Source organism: Colletes gigas, unplaced genomic scaffold, assembly GCF_013123115.1.
Source record: "Colletes gigas isolate AHSC1104 unplaced genomic scaffold, ASM1312311v1 Colletes_gigas_Sc00007, whole genome shotgun sequence".
In the NCBI taxonomy this organism is placed as follows: Eukaryota; Metazoa; Arthropoda; class Insecta; order Hymenoptera; family Colletidae; genus Colletes; species Colletes gigas.
The window spans coordinates 6,905,779-6,924,365 of NW_025106636.1; the positions used below are offsets into that span (position 1 = coordinate 6,905,779).

Below are 18,587 nucleotides of genomic sequence, written 5' to 3' on the forward strand. Positions count from 1 at the left end.
AATTTAATTGTATAGTCGTGTTTGGTCCTTGAATTGTCTAGAAGATTGATGTTATTTTTAAAAATGAAATTTGAAGCTTGCTCTGCTAATCGAATATCGATCGAAGTCTCCCATATTGAGTAGGCGAGCAGCTTAAGCGTTGCTCTGGAATGTCTCTATCCCGACACTAATTCACTCGAGGGTGCAACAATTCGAGACACCGTTAAACCAGCGGCTTTAAGGACCGTATCAGATTGATAAGTATGGTCCTCATAGTTGTTGCATTCTACTAGATCTCTAATGATTATGAGGATCGCTAACTTGTCCCTCAAAGGAGCTAGTGTTATTCAGATTTTGGAGCCATCCCCTATGGTTGCACCCTACTATTATCATCTTCCAGGACACTGAATAATATTGGATGGATAGAATTTACTCCAGGCATTCTTTCACAAACCTTCAAACGACTTCAATATTAGTGTAGCCATGCATCCACTATAATAACCACCACGAGAATGATTCATGGCTGCTCGTATAGGCCAAATCTCTAGGGCAACAGTGGCTGTGCAATCGCGGCCACCGTGGCCATATATCGTCGACTCTAACGCATGGAATGCAATCGATTGCCTCATTTGCATAGGATAAATATTAATACGGGTCTATTTCAGTAGCTACTGTTAGATACCAAGACGCCAGCTATTATAGATGCGATCAGATAACTATAAATTAGAGGCCTATATTCGAATATAGTGGTTAGAGCAACATTACAGAGCACAAACGTTCTATAATTTAACCATAACCCTATTTAATTCTTCTCGGAAGTTAAATATAACATATAGTTTTCGATACTACATATTAAAAAAAGAATTCGATGAGAAATGCATATCCCTTCGATCGAGTTCACTGAATCGTTCGAAGTCAACGCCTAATCGAGATTCTCCAAGAGACGTTCCATAATAATACTCTTTTCCGTTGTATTCTGGGTACGTTTCGCGGGTGAAACAACCCTCCGCCGCTTCGGTTCATCCTTCTAGGTGTAATTCTATCCTTCCCTCGAAAGAAGAGCCGAACGTCCTTCCTCGGTTTCTGTCGAGAAGTGTCGAATTCGGTTCGCGTCGTTTAACTCGTAGATGCAAGGTCTCCCCGAGGTCCCCATCCTGTTCTTCTCTAGTTTCTTTCGTCGCACAGCATCACGCGAGTTTTCCGCGTAGCAACGCTCCGTATCGCTTTTCCGACGGGGTCAGGTTAGGTTGGCCGTGGGTTGACCTCTTTGATTTATGGTTCCGTTCGATTTCCCCTCAAACGACGATTTCACCCGGTTGCCTTACTTTAATCTTTCACCTAATATGCCCCGGAAAGAAGGTGGAATTGAAGGTAGAGCGGTGATGGGAGGTTGACGGAATCATTGTTATTTCATAGAGGAAAATCGATACACGGTGGATTCCAGGACATTTCAAGGCCACTTGCCTTCGTCCAAATCGACCCCATTTGTTTTTACGTTAAACAGAAACGTCGTACTATGATATATTGTTACACAAGCACATACTACTATTGTACCACTATACAGGGTGGTCCACGCAATTGTTACAAGTCATAACTCCGTTATTATTGCATTTACGAAAAAATGCCAAAGGAGAAAGATAAATGGTTCGAAGAGCGCTACATCTGTAGGCCTTTAAATTTCTTTTAGATGCAGCAGTGCATGTGCAACTAACAAGTGCATCATTTCTTTAAATAGAAATGCATATTTTTTTTTAGACAGATCGATTCTTCCGTTCATTCTACGTAAAAAATGATTAGGGTACTATGGCAAAAAAATTATTAGATCTCGAGATATTTTCAAAAAATGTCTTTATCGAAGAAGATACTCAAACACTTCGTGACTATGTTGTAAGCCAGCAGGTACGAGAGTGAAGGTTGCAGAAAAAAAATTTTAAAGTTAATTTTTGATTTTGGCAGCAAGTACGAGAGCTGGACACTTTGGGAATCCAATTTTAACCGGAAAAACGGTCTCTTAAAACTAAGGCAATGATTTGGAGAGGAAAAGAAAGGTAAAAATGATGAGAACACATAGAATTCTGTTAAATTATATCATATATTGCCATTGATTTACATTATACAAGGCTTGAATACTTATACATCATGTCAGAAGTTGATAACGAAGGTCAGCAGTGGTAAGCAACGGTCAGCAGAGGCCAGCGGAGGACTGTAGGAAAATTCAAAAGTACATTTAGTCGTACCTTATACTTCAGGTAAAAAGGGGTATAACTAGATAAAACAATTTCATGACATTACCTGCTAACTCAAGTTAGCCACCAGTAAAGGCATGTAGAGATCAGCAGAGGCCAACAGCGTACTATTTTTCCGTGTATCGACAACGGATATACCTTAATTACGAATATCGTTGTACCCCATAAATGGTTTGCCATGGAGTCCAATTAGGGACCTTGAATGGTTTCGAAATACCGCCCGTTCAAAATGATTTCCAGTAATCGAAGACCGGTACCAGGACCAATATGACGGTCATGAGATACTTCCAGCAGAAACCGGATGTATTCTTAATTGGCCCCTCGTAAATATATTCGTCGATTTCGTACAGCCATCGACCGCATTCCTTACTGCATTTTTACGTCCTCTGTTATTTTCTCGGTTCGTTTTACCCGGTAAAGAGAAACGCGTTAATAACCTATTTTTTCGAACAACCTGTTCGATAAAAAAAAATTCTGCTCGACCTTGTCTCGCGATTATTGGCTGGGTCTCTGAACTCGAAACTGACAAATTTCTACCGGGTGTGTTATCGAGGTTGGGTTAGTAAAATCTTCCTTTAGCGGTGTATATTTATTTTGTTATTCAGTCGATACTTCTTTACACTTTTTTGTAAATACGAGTTCTAGGCTGATCCATGCTGGAATGGTCCATTTAGAAGTCGGTCGAAGAGTGTGTGTATAGAAACGGAGGCTCGATCGAGCGCTTGCGAGAAAGACAAGAGCCGAGTCAGCAGAGGCAAGCAGTAGCAAGTAGTAATCGTTATACGTTGTCAGAAGTATCAGGAGTGATCTGCAGTGGTCAACTGAGGTACGCAGAGACCCGTAGAGGGGTCTCGGGGTTCCCGGAAGACCCGTGGCTCCGTCTGACATCTCTGGTCATTAGGAATATACGTATAATGGCGTACGATTTTATTTCAAGACGTGGAACACCTTTGAAAACATCGATAACTGTTGCTTCAAAAGGAATCGTATGTATGTCGACTCTTTATTCTTGGAATTAATAAACGTTCGACCGACGCAAAGCGGCCAATTTGAGTTACCGTTACTTTTTACACGCGAGAATAATTGGCGAACTGTAGTTTTCCATACGAATCGAATAAATTTAATTAAAAGACGAGCTCAGGAATCTGGTTCTCGTGTCTAGTAAAAAGTTATCGATGTTGCGGCGTCCGTTACGCAACAACGGGATCAACGTAGACGTTCCACGGAATTGCTTTCGTCCAATGGAAATGCACGTCGGCTCGTGACGCTCGATCGAACGAATTTGATTAATTTTTAAAAAGGGTACCCGGTTTCTATTTTCTCTTCGCGATCTGCGTAATAGAGTATTACTCGCTGCATCGTTCAGGTGTCTGAATTAGAAACTGAGGCAACGAATTGTTCAAGATGTACAGAGGGATGAAAAAGGAGGGTACCAAAATTAAGGTACATTACTTTCGTTTACAGCAAGTGTTAAATATTCCTATAGTTAGAGCAGGAATTCCAGATATAATTTTCTTAAAATTTGTTTAAATCTTACGTTGTAAATCAAGTACCACAAAAGTTCGAGCACCAAAATTTCGGTGGCTCAAGGACGAAAATCCTTTCGTGCAGAAAGTTTCATACTTCTGGCTCATCAGTATGCAGAGGAACCGCGTCTACTACCGTGAAATGACCGAATGTATTTGCTCAAAACTTTCTACGTTCGAACTTTGCGCCATAAAGTCCGACGTTAGGAGTTATGGGCAGTTCTTTAAGCTCGATCACGCGGTTACGGGTATCGGTTCCAGATACTTTGCATGCAAAACTATCCACCCTTCTACGGAATGGTCTTCGGGGAATAACAACCGTCTCGATAAATCTTTATTTATTTGCTATTTAGACATACGATCACAATTTTTAATACATCAGTTCGAAAAGTCCCGCCACGCGCACATTTCGATCCGAAACCGTGGCCTCGGCTCAAGGAGATCAATACACACCACTGTACAAAAGAGAAATGCGAGAGGTACTTTTAAACGGGTACACCATGGCCCTCGTGACCGAATTTAATCGAATTCAGTCGTCAGTTAAGCGTAAGCAGTCCATTCAGGATTAAAGCACCATGGTTTATCCATAATATCGCCTTCCACGAGTGTTTGGTCCAGAAACCACCTGAAAGGATCGATACAGAACTAAATTACACATTAATCGTCAGGAATGGACACCTTGGGCCCAACTTGTATCACAGTGTTACAGACGAATTTATCAATTACATAGAGAGATATGCAGTATTGAACAGCGCATCAAATGTGTGTTGCAATTTGCGTTAGGGATACTTGCAAAGAAATCACTGTTTATGTTTCTTAAATATATTAGTGAATAATATCAGACAGAAGGGCATGTAATATTGAGGATTCAAAATACCTACAGTATTGCCTCGCTTATTGCATTAATTTGCGTTAGGGATACTTGAAAAGAAATCACTATTTATATTTCTTGAATACATTAATGAATAATATCAGATAGAAAGACATATAATATTGAGAATTCAAAATACCCACAGTACTGCCTCACTTATTGCATTAATTTGCGTTAGGGATACTTGCAAAGAAATCACTATTAATGTTTCTTGAATATATTGATGAATAATATCAGATATAAGGACATATAATATTGAGAATTCAAAATACCCACAGTATTGCCTCGCTTATTGCAACAATTTGCGTTAGGGATACATGCAACAGTTCTCAGAACAGAGCCACTAGCGGCAGTAGTCGTTCGTAACAGAGAATATACATCAGATTGCAGAACAAGGAACATTTTACTAATGTTCCCTAGACTTTTCAATTTACCTTGAAATGGTTCGATACCCCGTAGTACGGAAAGATGCCACCTAAGATGTAGCGATAGTAGCCGTTGTGCCTAACGCGATATTCACCCTGTTTGATGCCCTCCGGGACTTGCCACGTAATGGTCACCTGACTCGAGCCTAGAACCACGGATGTCCTCTTCCACTCGAATCTGTATCATTGATACCAGATGGATATGATTATTCGTCTGTCTGGCGGACCTGATTCTCGATTATCGATCTTATGAATATACATAGGGTTAGATTTAATGGGAATCCGTAACCTCGATTAATGCAACAATTAAGCCCCGATTTGTTAACAATAGCTCATATTTCCGGCAAATTAGTTAGCCTATATTTTCTGTCGAAGCATAACAAGTAACTAGAGAAAATTCCATCTGGATCAGACAAAAATAGGAGTTATGGGAAGATCACAAACACACAGACTTCGAATATCGTATTAATAACATAAGATCAAATTGATCTCAGTGATCAATAATTCGGCGATCTACTGTATAAAACAGTTGATTCGAGACGTTTCACTCTGCATATGCGCTATTATCGCACTAATATAAACCGTACGGCTCAGTTAATTAATTTAATCGTGTTTTTGCTCCTCCGATATTAATGTCCAGCAATATTTGCTCATTTTCCTCGTTCCATGAATCTCTAATGCGATTTCAAAAGAATATTAAACGTTCGATGTCCCGCAGAATATTTACGACAAACATTTGCATTCGTTAATTCAGCATCGAGCGACGGGCTGATATCGTTGCGCACGTGCCGGTGTGTTGGACGATATCGTAAATATAAATTGTAAATAACCGGAACGATTTACGTACTTTGTCTCCCAGCTGGCATCGGTGGCCATCGGGACCCACACTTCGTCGTCCGTCAATCTCTCGATCGTCAGGAACGTTTTCTCTGTCATCATATTGTTACGCGGATGACCAGAGATCTGTCCAAGACAAAATAAATAAACGAATAACAAACAGAGAGTTATCAATCGATCTTCAACGTTTATACTTGTCCATCCATAACGGATAAGTTGTTTAAAGTTTCCATTTTTATTTTCCTCCGCGCAAACCGTGAATCGATTCTTCGTTCTCGTAGCGGAAAATATAAAACATCTCACATCGACGTGATCGTCACTAAAAACGTTTTACCAAACGGCTCGTCGTCGTCGTTGATCGATAATTAATTTCCTAGGAAAATTAATTATCGCTCGATTGCTTTGCTACTAATTTATGCCTCAATGTTCATCGAAGTACAGCACATTTCGAATAGAAATCGTTCGTTTCGCGGTACGTGTCGCTCAATGATTCGCGAAGCACTGCAACGATATTCTCGAAATGGAATTGCGACCCTGTATACAATCCCGATTATGAGACTTTGCGTAACGCTCCTTATACAACGTGCTCGCGAGGACGGGCTGGGTCACGGACGTCCTTTCGTGTGTCCTAACCTAAAATAAAAAGTACCCCGGCCGTACTTACGAAAATCGCTGTGACGATATCCCCGGGCGCGGCGAGTTTCTGAGGTTGTTTGATGCAATCTCCGAAATTCCGACCCCATTTCGGTGTGTCGTAGAGAACTGGCGGCACGAACGTGAGCAGATTCTTCTCCCTGAGGTCAGGTGGCGTGGGTCCAGGATCAACGTGTGATTTCTGAAGCGATAAGAAATTTCCTGTCGGTATAAAATCTCTATGTAGTGTTGGGAGCTGAAAAGAACGGCCCTGAAAGGAACGCGCGCTCTCATTGGCGGGAAAATTCAGGTTACGTGACGCACGTGACCGCAACGCAGCGCCATCTGTTGGCGGGCGTTGAATTTAAACTCCAAGAATGGGTACTTACGAGAATGGCAGCCGTCACGAGCTCCTGGTACATTTTCAGATAAATGGTGAGCGTGTGGGGCCCATAAATGGTGGATGCCCCCTCGTACCTCTGAATCTGGAAAGTTGCGATGAAACAATTTATGTAATTATTGTGTTCTTTTTCGTCTCATATAGTAGCTACCACCGATGAAACCGTTAGCCATTTTAAATCGTCTTTTTAGAGCCGTATTTAATAAAATTTTTACAACTATTAAGTTCGCAACTGTTTAAAGAATAGTGCCAACTGTTTTCAATAAACTCTGATTGCCGATCTAGCGATCCGGTCAGACTTTAGGCGCTTGCATCGACTAATCTAAAGGTTGTAGCAGCCTTAACATAATGTCAAAGAAAAATTCATTTTCATCGATCGTAATGGTTAGAAAATGGATACAAAGCGAGGGGGGGAGTAAGTGTAATTCACGATTTACTTGATACTCCTCCGGTGTGGTGATGTAATCGCTGTAACTATTGCAAAGACCGGCGACTATGACGGAGGTTTCGTCGTTGGACGCGTCGTTCATGACCGTGCTGATAGCCTGTCGCAATCTTCTTCCGGACATTGTTGTGAACTCTCCTGGCACACCGGCGATCACAACGTTCCCGATCAGCGCGACCTGCGTCGCGATAATTTTTGGCTGCCATTCGTACGGTAGAGTCATCTGAAAAATGTCCCCCACATTTATACAGGATACCCCATTCAAAAATTACCAGAATTTTCCAAATAAAGAATAGGATAATTCTCTGGAAAAAGGGGTGGTGACTTAAATGACCTTGACCCTGGAATGTTGCAGAGGGGTAGGTACTGACGCAGCCAGTATAAATAAAATTGGGAATCTTTTGGTCATAAAGGATCACTCAGAATCCTTCCCCCCTGCAACGTGTCGCAAGGTCAAGAGCACTTTTGAAGCTTGCGGAAATTTGCGATCCCAGGGAATTTTTTCTAGGGATATTTACCCGTCCAGTGGCAAGCAAAATCGGTTTCGCGCCATGACACTCGATGTCCTCCGTGGTGGGTACGGCCAGTAAATTTCTAACAGCGTTCCACAGAGGATTCGCCGTGGTGGTGCCCTGCTCGAACGCGAACGAGCCCGGCCCGTCGATCGTTCCCGCTGCAAAACTGTATCCCATGGCTGGCTGACAGCCATGAACCTGGCCAAATCGAGTAGAAATCGATGAACAAAACTGTCCCGCCGCAGACCCGTACGAGGGTTACACTTTAACTTAACTGTCTGGAAGTAACGACATGGTATTCACGGGCTATCCAATTTTAATCTTTCCTCGGTCGTTATCTCTGAATTTAGTGGTTGTTCAACCCCCCGACCATTCAACCCCGAAATTATCCAACGGTCGCAAGGAAAAAATATCCGTCCGGCGAATAATAAATTTATGAAAATAATTCGACGCTCCAAGGATCACTATTTTCGTATCATTTCTACTGCAAATATGTTATATAATAAAAATAATTTTTTTTATGTTGTACTGGTCTTGTTCCAAGGAGTCGACCTTTTTTATCTGGGTCTGAAATCGAGAGAGCGCGTGTCGAAGAAAGTGAATGGCACGACGGGATAAGGTGTGAAAAGGATGATCTATCGAGCTGAATAATAAAAACATACCGTGTGATCGACACTGCAAATACCTATTCAGTTTCAAGATCTGTGTGTAAAATAACGTGGAAAAATAACTTAACTAAATAATAAGTAAGAGATCTTACCTTCTCGGTCTTTTTCGTGGTATCGTTGTAGAATTCGGCCGTTTGTTCCGGCATGTTTACGTAGCGATGAACCACGCGGAGGGGCCCGATCACTTCCTTGGCGTTCCCATCCTGCCACAGCCGCTGCAATCACCGGGCAACGAAACGTGAATATGGAATCGAGTCATATAGCGGGAACAACGCAACGCGGTGTGTACACGATCCGGCCAGGCACGCACGAAACGCATATCCGCCTCTCTAAGCTAGAAACCAATCCTCCGTGTTTCTGCTTTATGATGCTAATATCTACTCTCGAAACTGGAGAACGCTCTTCGCTGACCGCGTCACGGTTAAAGAGCAGGCGAGACGTATGTTAATCAGACCCCTATTCTTGCGCGGTTGTTCAACCGTGGAAAGTAGATGGCGCTTGCGACGGTGCAAATATTACCCCACAGTATTTACAGTGCGATTCTTATTAAGAATTATTAATTTCTATCTATTTAGATTACTTTATTGTAGAGTACACTTAACGAGAGTACGCTATTATAGAGCATACTTGGTTAGAGTGCTCTATCGTAGAGCATATTTGGCTAGAGTACTCCATTATAGAGCTCACTTATCTCTTTAGAGCATATTATTAATGAAAATTTGTTAAGACGTCCTACAAAAGATCGTTAAAATCGATTTGGTACAGTTGGGTTCCTATCCTTGCCAGATACGAGTGTCAGCTTTCTTGCTACGTGACAAAGGGGATGAAGATTAATGAATTGCAATGTGACGTCCAAGGATTTAGGGCTCCCGGGTCTACAAAAGGGAATCTGTAACGAGAAATGGATTATACCACTTCGTTTTTTACAGGGCCTTTTTTCTACGTTTCTTATATCAATTTATCTATTTGCGAGCAGAAAATCGAGGTAAACGGCCGAAATGGAGGAAATCTGTAGCCAAGACTGACAGCTATCGACCAAAATCGAACGTTCTGTCCCTTGACATTAATCGTCGACCGTTTCCTCGATGCAGTACCAACCCCCGTCATTGACGCGAATCGCCGCTATTAATAAAAGCTTCCTTGGTTCGGTGTTCTTGACCGCGTGCGATTGCAGCGCCGATCGTTCGGCCTCGCGCGCCACGCACTACCACGTTTCCATGCGCGCGACCGAGGGAAAGTGGCGGAAGGTAAGGTTGCGTGTGCACGAAGATGCGATCTCTGATAGAGAACGACACGGCATGCATGAAACGAAGACATAGAGTCGCCGCGACAGACAGATGGAATAGGCCAGTGTTTCCCAAAGTAGGGAGGACTCGAGTCCTGCGGAGAGGAAACGCCTTACTGGTCGCTTACAAGTTACTTCACTTTAAAGTCCCCTTATTTTGACACCCAGCCCCCCATGTCACTTGTTCTCATCTTCAAAAACACCTAGGGAGCATAATGCACATTTGAGAACGATTTTTGCAACTTGAGAGGCGCATGTTTCGATTCATGCAACTGTTGTCTACAGCGGCGAAGGATGGCGACGAACGATGCAGTAGTACAGAGTTAAATTGTGCAAGCGACATTCAAGGAGAACGTTTTTTATTATGAAATATATAAAACGAAGCAAGTAAACATGAGTCTGATTGTTCGTGCATACGACACAAGTCAGATTGTGACTGTACCTACAATTAGTGTTAATTGCTCTCAATAAAATGGCGTGCAACCTGACAATGGCGATCTTAGGCGTGTACGCTGCAGTTCATAATTATTCAATCGAGCATATTTGTTCGACGTTGTCACATCCATTGAAGGTGTGGATGATCAAAAGGACACTTGAGCTCTATGGGGCTGAGCTTTATTCAATTTCGTGCCCAAATAATTGTCATTTGTAAAAAATTAAACGGTAGAAAAATGTATATTCGCAGTATGAATTAATTTCATGTTTATCGGTAACAAGAATTTTTTAATTTTTGTTAGTAGCACGAGGATTGCTGTTGCAGTGTCTGCTAAAAGGCATCGATCACCTTGTCTAGCTACAGAGAAGCTCGTAAGTTAATGAATAACTTTGCGCTGCGGTTTGAAATATTGGTAATTGATCGAGAACTACCATAAAGAGAATCTCCCAAAGGCAGGATTAATTTAAGCTGTCGACGAGGTAACAAAGCGAGATTGCAGGTCCTTCATAAAAAAACTCTCGAGTTAATTAAATTGAATTTACAGGTATTCGAAAATTGATAACTTCATTCAAAAGAATGGACTTTGAATCAATCTTTGTATTTTCTTTGCAATCGTAAAAACTAATAATATAAAACTTTGCGTATAGTGTTCGACGAGGAAAGTATAATATGAGATATAACAATAGAATGCTACTTAAACATGAATAGTAAGGGATGATTTAGCGACTTGAATCTGGGGTAAAAATGATTGCTCGAAAGAGGAAACATCCGTGTCTCGATCTCGTGATTTTCTCGTCGAAGGATGCAAGCGCCAAATAAGTTTTCATCATAGGTCCGTCGTTAATTACGCGTACGTATTTACACGCAGTGGTGCATCCATAATGAAGTGGGAGCTGACGAGTCCTTACGTTCACACGCGTTACGGTTATTACGGTAGTATGATTTAAGCCTTCCGTCGATCGACATTGAACCATTTACCGTTCACGGATTCTCCGTACTGCGTTGGATCGAACAGTCACGGTCCTAGGAAAGATTGTTCGTTCATTCAACGAGGCAGAACCTCCGATGACCGAGCAATTCCACTTCTCGACGAGGGTCGTGGATGAAGTATTGATCCAAGGAACGCAAACAGTACAAATGTACGTCATCCATGGGAAGAAATTTAATCGAAGATGATTGGCAAACCGTGGAACGAGAGAGCACAGCAGAAACAGGTAGCACATAAATTTTCGTACTCCAATTTCGAGATAGGAACGATCGAGTAGCGGCTAAACGCCTTTCGCTACCGCGGGACGTGTGAAACCTCTGCCCAGCGTGATTCGCGAGGTCTCCTGGCGGGAAAAAAACAGTCCCCTGCAGTTGTTCGAGGAAGAAAACGACGTCGTCCTTGCGAGCGCCGAGCATGAATCGTGTCTCGTGATTCACAAAGTCTCGGCAGGGTGTGGCGTTTACTGGGAAGCAGTTTAGAAGCAGCCTCCACCGGTTGCACTTTCCCACTCGATCGGCCGGATCGGCTGTCGATGTGGTTTTCATCGGATGTATCGCGTGACGTCTCGGTGATCCTTGCAGAGAGAGATAGAGAGCACTTGGGTTGTTCGAATCGGCTCTGGTACTCTTTCGACATTTTCATACGGTCCCCTGTCCCACTATATCTCTTGGATACCGATTATCGTGCATACGTTGTCATGCACAGGGTGTTCTGCAACGAACAGGGGGTGATTCTAAGTGCAAAAACGAAGAATAACATTTTTTTATACGATTCGGTTACCTATAAATTCTGAATCAGACTTTTAAAGTCTGTGTAATTTAAAAAAGACCAAAGATGTAGTTCACAGCGCCACGTGGGAACAGAAAGCAATATGGCGGCGTATCTATTACGTCGTCAGTTCGATACTTTGACACGTTAATTTGAGAGAACTAAGAGGAATATTTGAGCAACGATACGTAATTTAGAATATGTAATGTTGAATCTAGGCTATCCTAAACTTATTATGCTAATTGAGAAGCTAAAGTTAGCGAAATATTTTGCCTGACAGTGAACGTATCGTCCATAATAATAATGCTGACCTTCGATTACTTCGTCTACTTCCACCCAGTCGCGAATCTAATATCTAATTTCCCCGGGTCCCGTTTCATCTGATCTGATTCAGCAGAAATTAACCCATAACAAATTGCCAGCGTCTGGATTATAACGACGCACGTATACGACGCGTCGTCTGGCTCGCGGGCAAAAGATTTTCATGCGCGGAAGCAGAATCGTGTCTCTCGAGATCCGAGATAAGCGACATAATGAGGCGAGATAGTAAGCGATTGCAAAGTCCTGCTTCAACATACGTGGGAACAGGAACGTGTAAACACGTGGATCGCCATGCCGGTTCGGCTCGTTCCATTTTTTCCTCGCTCACTCTATCTTGTCCTACCTGCCTCTGTTCGTACTGTGTCCTATCCTTCGATTCCGTGTCTCCACATTCGTCCCCCCCTCGACTACACACGAGCGTTAATCGACCCTTGCTCATGGGCTACGAGGTGTTCTTTCATCGTGGGATCAAATTGGCCGCGGCAATTAGAACTCCTTGGGGTAATCACGGCGATGTCGTATCGGGCTAAAGCTTGACGCATCCAAGTGGGAAATTAGACTACGATACCGAGGAACTATCAGGATAATCGACGTTCTGTATGGCCAACCTCGATAGACGTCACTTTCAAAGATGCAATCGTTATAAGTACAAATTCTCTAGATATCATAGGTGTCTCAATAGAGGCTGCACGTAGAGAAGCAATATAAATGTATAGATTTAGTCTCGGCAGGTTTATTCTATCGAGAAACCATCGTTATGCATCCTTAATAAATACTACAACTATAAAAGTATCCTGCAATTACTACGAATTAAATTTTGACATACGCTGTATCGACAAATACGAACTCTATGGAAGGTATATTTGTGGATCTAACCCTCGATGGATGCTATATTTGTATAGATTAAACCACTATAGTTCAAGTGTTGCTCTATGCTATCTCTAGTAGTACTATCATAAATCACTATAAACGACACCTCGATAGAGCTTACATCTATAGATGCGACTATAAACAAAATCTTGATAGAGCCTGCATTTATAGAGGCAATAATTGTTGTACGACCTTTAATCGACGTTGCATTAAGATATTAAATATTAATTATAAATAACCAAGTGGAATAAGTTAGTCTATTTCGTCTAGAGAATTATCGCGATGGTGCAAGCTGCTATTACTCGGAAACAAGATTATACACGACCTTTGACTTCGTACAAACTTTCTTCGCCGCTTCTCTGTGTTTAGTTCATGCCCGACGGTCACGCCCACGTTTCATCAAGCGGTACACAGACGAAACGACCGCAAAAGGGAAGTAATCTTCAGAATCTCGTACATCTCAATTTTCTCCGCCATCCGTGAAACCAGCCCTGTCGCAACGCTCGATTTTAAGGTGCCCGCGCATGAATCACCAGGAAGTTGCGAGACTCGCGGATCGCCGGCTACGTACGCCAACAAAATTGCTCGTAAATTCGGCGCGGCGAGGTCGGATCATCGAAGTTAAATCCTTCGCGGTTCCCGTTGCCCGTCGAATTTGCGCAACTATGGCCCCCTTTCGCTACCGTGACGTTTGCGTAACTCGTCAATTATGTTTTAATTAGATGCGAGAGGAACGTGCGTAACAATGTCCACTTTCCAGACTGTAGAAACCCGGAGTCTCGATTTTAGAAGGAAGCGTCGTTTCCTTACGGTACTAGTCGATACGCAGGGGCTGCCGAACGTTCCACGAGATTCGTCTCGACTCGGAGCACATCATCCCGAGGACTTTTACTCGGGTCCACTGGCGGCTGATGCGCCAGGAAACGACGACACGAGGCGGGGAAAAAGCAAATTGAAAAAGATCAGCTTCCTTCTGAGTTACGACACGGTTATTCAACCGAGGAAGTTTCACTCTCGGCTGCCCCGGAACACCGCGTGTGCATGAAATCCAAATGCACTCGCGTTAACTATTCAGAGGCTCCGTCGTCCTACTGCTCCAGAATGACAAGCGCATCTGTTTCTTATTGATAGTTTCTAGCGATCAGGAAGGAGACCAGCTCGAAATTTCGTTTCTTTTCCAATCATCGACTATTACGCGTTGCTTCGAGTGGCCACAATATCTCCTTTCGTTCCTATTCAAAGGAACATGTACTCCTTTCAGCTGTATCAAAATTTAATGGAGCACTGGTCGGTTTAGTGGGTTCAGGAATGATGATCGATTCGAATACTCTGCTTAGTAGCACCTAATCTCTGTAGTTGAAGGGTCAGGACTCTGGGAAGACTTGGATAATAACGGAAGGGCTAGTTCCAAGCCCAAAACCAAAAATTAGTGGTGTAATAGGGAGTAGAACACGATGTCTTTGGACATAGGAGGTTGGGACCCAGGCCTAACCCAAACCTAAGCTTTTGAGCTAGGTACTGCTGAACACTATGGACCTAAATTGACACTAATTTTCTTTGTGATCAAAGGACCAGGTCCTTGGGGAATGGTTTTAGAGTCTGACATCAAGATTGACCTAAAGAGAAACGTTCTTAACCCTTTGGTGCATGACTCAAAGAAGGATGAGACGTCGATCCAAGTTTACAACTCCTGAATACTCAAGTGGTAGACCTGGTTGTGGTATTCAGGATTTGTGGCCTGATTTCAAAGGATAAAAAAATGCAGGCAGTTCTGGTGCAACGAGAGTAATTTCGGGTGATAAAAATGGCCTCGCTCGAGCAAGGCCCAGCCGCGACAAACGGTACGTGTATCGGGGTGTGCCAAGGATACGCTAAGACATTTCTTCCCCACGTTTTGCAGCCGGAGTTCTCACACGATTGTATTGAAATGCCGCTCGTAAACAATGAGTTGCATCACACCTGTATCCGATTGACAGAGGCGTGACAGGAGGAGAGCAACCGAGAGAGAAGTAACAGGGGGGGAGAACCTTCGAACAGGGAGCCACACGATTAGGAAAAGAGATATGACTCTTGGCGCTGAAAATATCAATACGACGGAAAACCTTTCCGTGAAAACTACCGCGGCGATCAGAGATGCGATAAAGGTGTTACATATGATGATTATGAGGTGCTTCAACCAACTATGCCTTACAACTGTGAAAACGATGCAGATGTCCTCCACGGGTACTTTGAACCACGATGGATAAGCGTGTCTTATACAACCGATACGAAACGTTACACTATGCTATATTTCGTATACTATATCCCACAATGGTGGAAATATAGAAATATGCCAAATTAATAAATTAACGATGTGTCAAAATGAAATTTCGGGTCGAATTGCACCGAATGGTCGTTGCACTCGCTTTTTTTTTACGTCGTAATTTTAATTTGAAAAAGATAAATAGCATTTTTGATATCGTGTTCTTATTGAAAATATAATTTTGATCCAGATTACTCACGGCGTGAGTCACTTGGAGTCCACTGAAAGGGGTCCTGGAAGAGCGTTGGGTCTGCCAGGTGCCGCTCAGAACCGGAAGTTGGCGGCGAACGCTTAGACACGCCCCAAACCGTGGGAGTGTGTAGCCGTTTTCCGCGATCGTTCCTTTCTGCCATTTCGACTACCTCGTATTAAACGTCGCCGCGATGACACGCGGTGAACGGGCGTAAACCGTGTTAGAGCATTACCGAGGTATCCCGTCTCGCGTTGGCATTACGGTCACGAGCCAACCTTTCACGGTTTCACGGCTGTTAGAATCGTAACAGAGACGAGTTCTGGGCCTCTTCCAGGTCCGAGGCAGCGCGTGCTTCGCGTAGTTAAAGCTTCTTTTAGAATCGGAAGGGAAATAACGGGGCTCGTTCGCGAAGTGCTTTCACTTCTCTTGAACGCCGTCGCGTGAAAAGTATTGGTCAGTGAAACAGGAACATTGCATCGCGATTAGGCAACCTGGCGCGAAATAAAATGTGTAACGAAATTATCAAACTTTCCAATTACCAGAAATTGTATCCCTCTGAATAAAAACAGTACAAGCATCAGCAACCGTAGGTTGATTCGAGGAATAATTAAAATTGGTAACAATTTAAACCACCTGCAATGGATTTTATTATTTTTTCATCTTTTAAGTTGCCCTCGGTTAAGAAAATGCAAAAAAACTGGTTATAAAATTCTGCACGTATAAGTTTGTTGGGCTCTGTTTGATTTTATATCTCAGAATTGATTTATCAAAAGATCGTAAAATTTGGCATACTGACTTCAACAAATGTAAAAGTGATACTACTAAATTTTTTATATGAAAAATGAAACAGGTTACACCATTCTGTACGTATGGGTTTGTGTATGTATGCACATGTTCAGCTCTATTTTATTATATAATAGAATCACGATATTCGGTATGGCAACTCCTGTATACGAGACATTAATGTCAATAAAATTTTGAATCTGTAAATCCCATTACAAAATTCAGTATTAATTATTCCTTTTAATCGTAGAAGTCCTAACTGGATGACTAAGTTCCAGGACCTGGTCGACGTGGATTTTGTTTAATCCTGTGCGCGCAAATTTCTCCACCACATGCTTGTCACCGTGATTTCGTTAACAAGGTGTGATGCAATCAACGAGGACAAAAATGATCACGACAAATATTAATATAGAGGGCGGGTCTGATCGATTGTAACGTGAATTTTACGTCGTTCGCGAACGAAATAAATTTCGATGCCTTCGAAAATTCAAATTTCGTTTAAAAAATATAATATTTCACAGGACGATGTAATTTTGAAACGACGAAAGGTGTTAACGGAATATCTCTCGACGCTTTGCTCGCGGACTGGCTCGAGTAACAGGTACTCTTCTTTAATGACCCTTTCACGCCGTCTGACCACGGACACTATCTACTTCAACTGGCCGTAAAGTACGTCCTCGCTTCGACAAGGCCCTTCTTCAGGATCGAATCGCTTCTAGAAGTTTTGCTTTGACGAAATAAGGAAAGAAGAAATCGTTTCCATTCGAAAGACCGTTTGTCCCCAAATGGGACCAGTCCAAGGTTTGGCAACGTTATTATCATTAGGCGTTTTTACATCTGACCAGTCGGATCTGTGAAACGATTTTTCAAGGATTTGTTTCTTCAATGCGTCCGCGACTCGCGAAGAAAAACCACTCGAAGTTACGAACGACGTACGACGTTAAATATCAAATAAAGAGAACCGGTTGTCTTTCAGCTTCGATGTTTTTATTCGAGAAACAGTGTCAAGCAGTCTCGATGATCAATTTTATTTACCTTTCGATCCTTTCGTTATGATTATGGTACAATTCGAGCAAAATTTAACAATCGAGCATTGTGTCGAATTTTATTTTTGAAAAGTTGATTATTTTCCATACAGATAACGTTTTCCTCTGTAAGTTAAATCACATTTGGTTCTTCAAAAAGACGGTAATTTAAGATCCAGGGCATTTAATTTTACAAATAACTCACGTAGACGTTCGCGGTCGTTCCGAGCGTCGGAATTCAAAAGTCACGTGACCCGTGTGGCAACGTCACGTGACGAGGATGCGCAGTCGCATCTTTATGCAAAGACGCAGAAAGGATGCAAAAGTTTGATCGTCGTCCCGCGATATCTCTGCTACGTTTTAAAGAGATTTTTACCTCCAGTCATGAACTGCTCCGCGAGTCGAGAATACCAAATCGTTTCGACGAATCTTATTTGAATCGTATCACTGTACATAACCTCCTTTGTCGGTCCACCGATTAATGGCGACGTCACACGGAAATCCATGGAAAAGTATTCGTTGAAAACGAACGTTCGAAACGAGAATCTTTGTGAAATCGTCGAATTTTCGTCACCTCGAAAGATATAGACTATAGTGTAGCAAACCGTCGGCGTAAACAAAGGGTTCTGTGAAATCCAATCGCCGCCATTGTGAATAAGACGCGACTGCGTAATGGACGTTGAAAGAATAGGGCCTTCAATTTATCTTTTTAGGTTAATTATGTAAACGTCGACGCCCTCTGGCGCGAATAAATAGAACAAAAGCAGGCAAAGTTGTTGCTAAATCTTTTCGGAATTACTTTAGGACGTATCCAACTATTTTTTTAATTTTCTAATCGATTTTTCTTTTAATTCTTCTGCTTGAGACATCTAATACTATTGGACGTATAATAATAAAAACTGGAATGTGAATCGGTTCGATGAAATTCAGTCTGATAAAATGGACGAATAAAAAAAGAAAGGGAATGCAGAACGTTAAGGAGTCCCGTTTTTCTATAATAGTCGCTCTTGACCTGGTTGGTCGCAATAAACGAGCGAAATCGTCGTTTTTGCATAACGTCCATGCGCGTCT

At 42.4% G+C, this 18,587-nt stretch overlaps 1 protein-coding gene across 2 annotated transcripts in view; it reads right to left on the reverse strand.

Annotated features, from left to right (window-relative positions):
* Nucleotides 1-4,101: 4,101 nt before the first annotated feature.
* LOC122396425 (neutral ceramidase) overlaps nucleotides 4,102-18,587 on the reverse strand; it is a 33,649-nt gene continuing 19,163 nt past the window's right edge. For both annotated transcript variants that reach the window (XM_043394806.1, XM_043394807.1), the window contains 8 exons: nucleotides 8,638-8,760; nucleotides 7,881-8,075; nucleotides 7,355-7,585; nucleotides 6,907-7,002; nucleotides 6,549-6,719; nucleotides 5,895-6,010; nucleotides 5,057-5,225; nucleotides 4,102-4,376 (listed from right to left, as the gene is read on the reverse strand). In XM_043394806.1, the coding sequence (XP_043250741.1) occupies nucleotides 4,332-4,376; nucleotides 5,057-5,225; nucleotides 5,895-6,010; nucleotides 6,549-6,719; nucleotides 6,907-7,002; nucleotides 7,355-7,585; nucleotides 7,881-8,075; nucleotides 8,638-8,760 (1,146 nt within the window). In that variant the 3' untranslated portion in view covers nucleotides 4,102-4,331. The remainder of the gene's footprint in view (nucleotides 4,377-5,056; nucleotides 5,226-5,894; nucleotides 6,011-6,548; nucleotides 6,720-6,906; nucleotides 7,003-7,354; nucleotides 7,586-7,880; nucleotides 8,076-8,637; nucleotides 8,761-18,587) is intronic.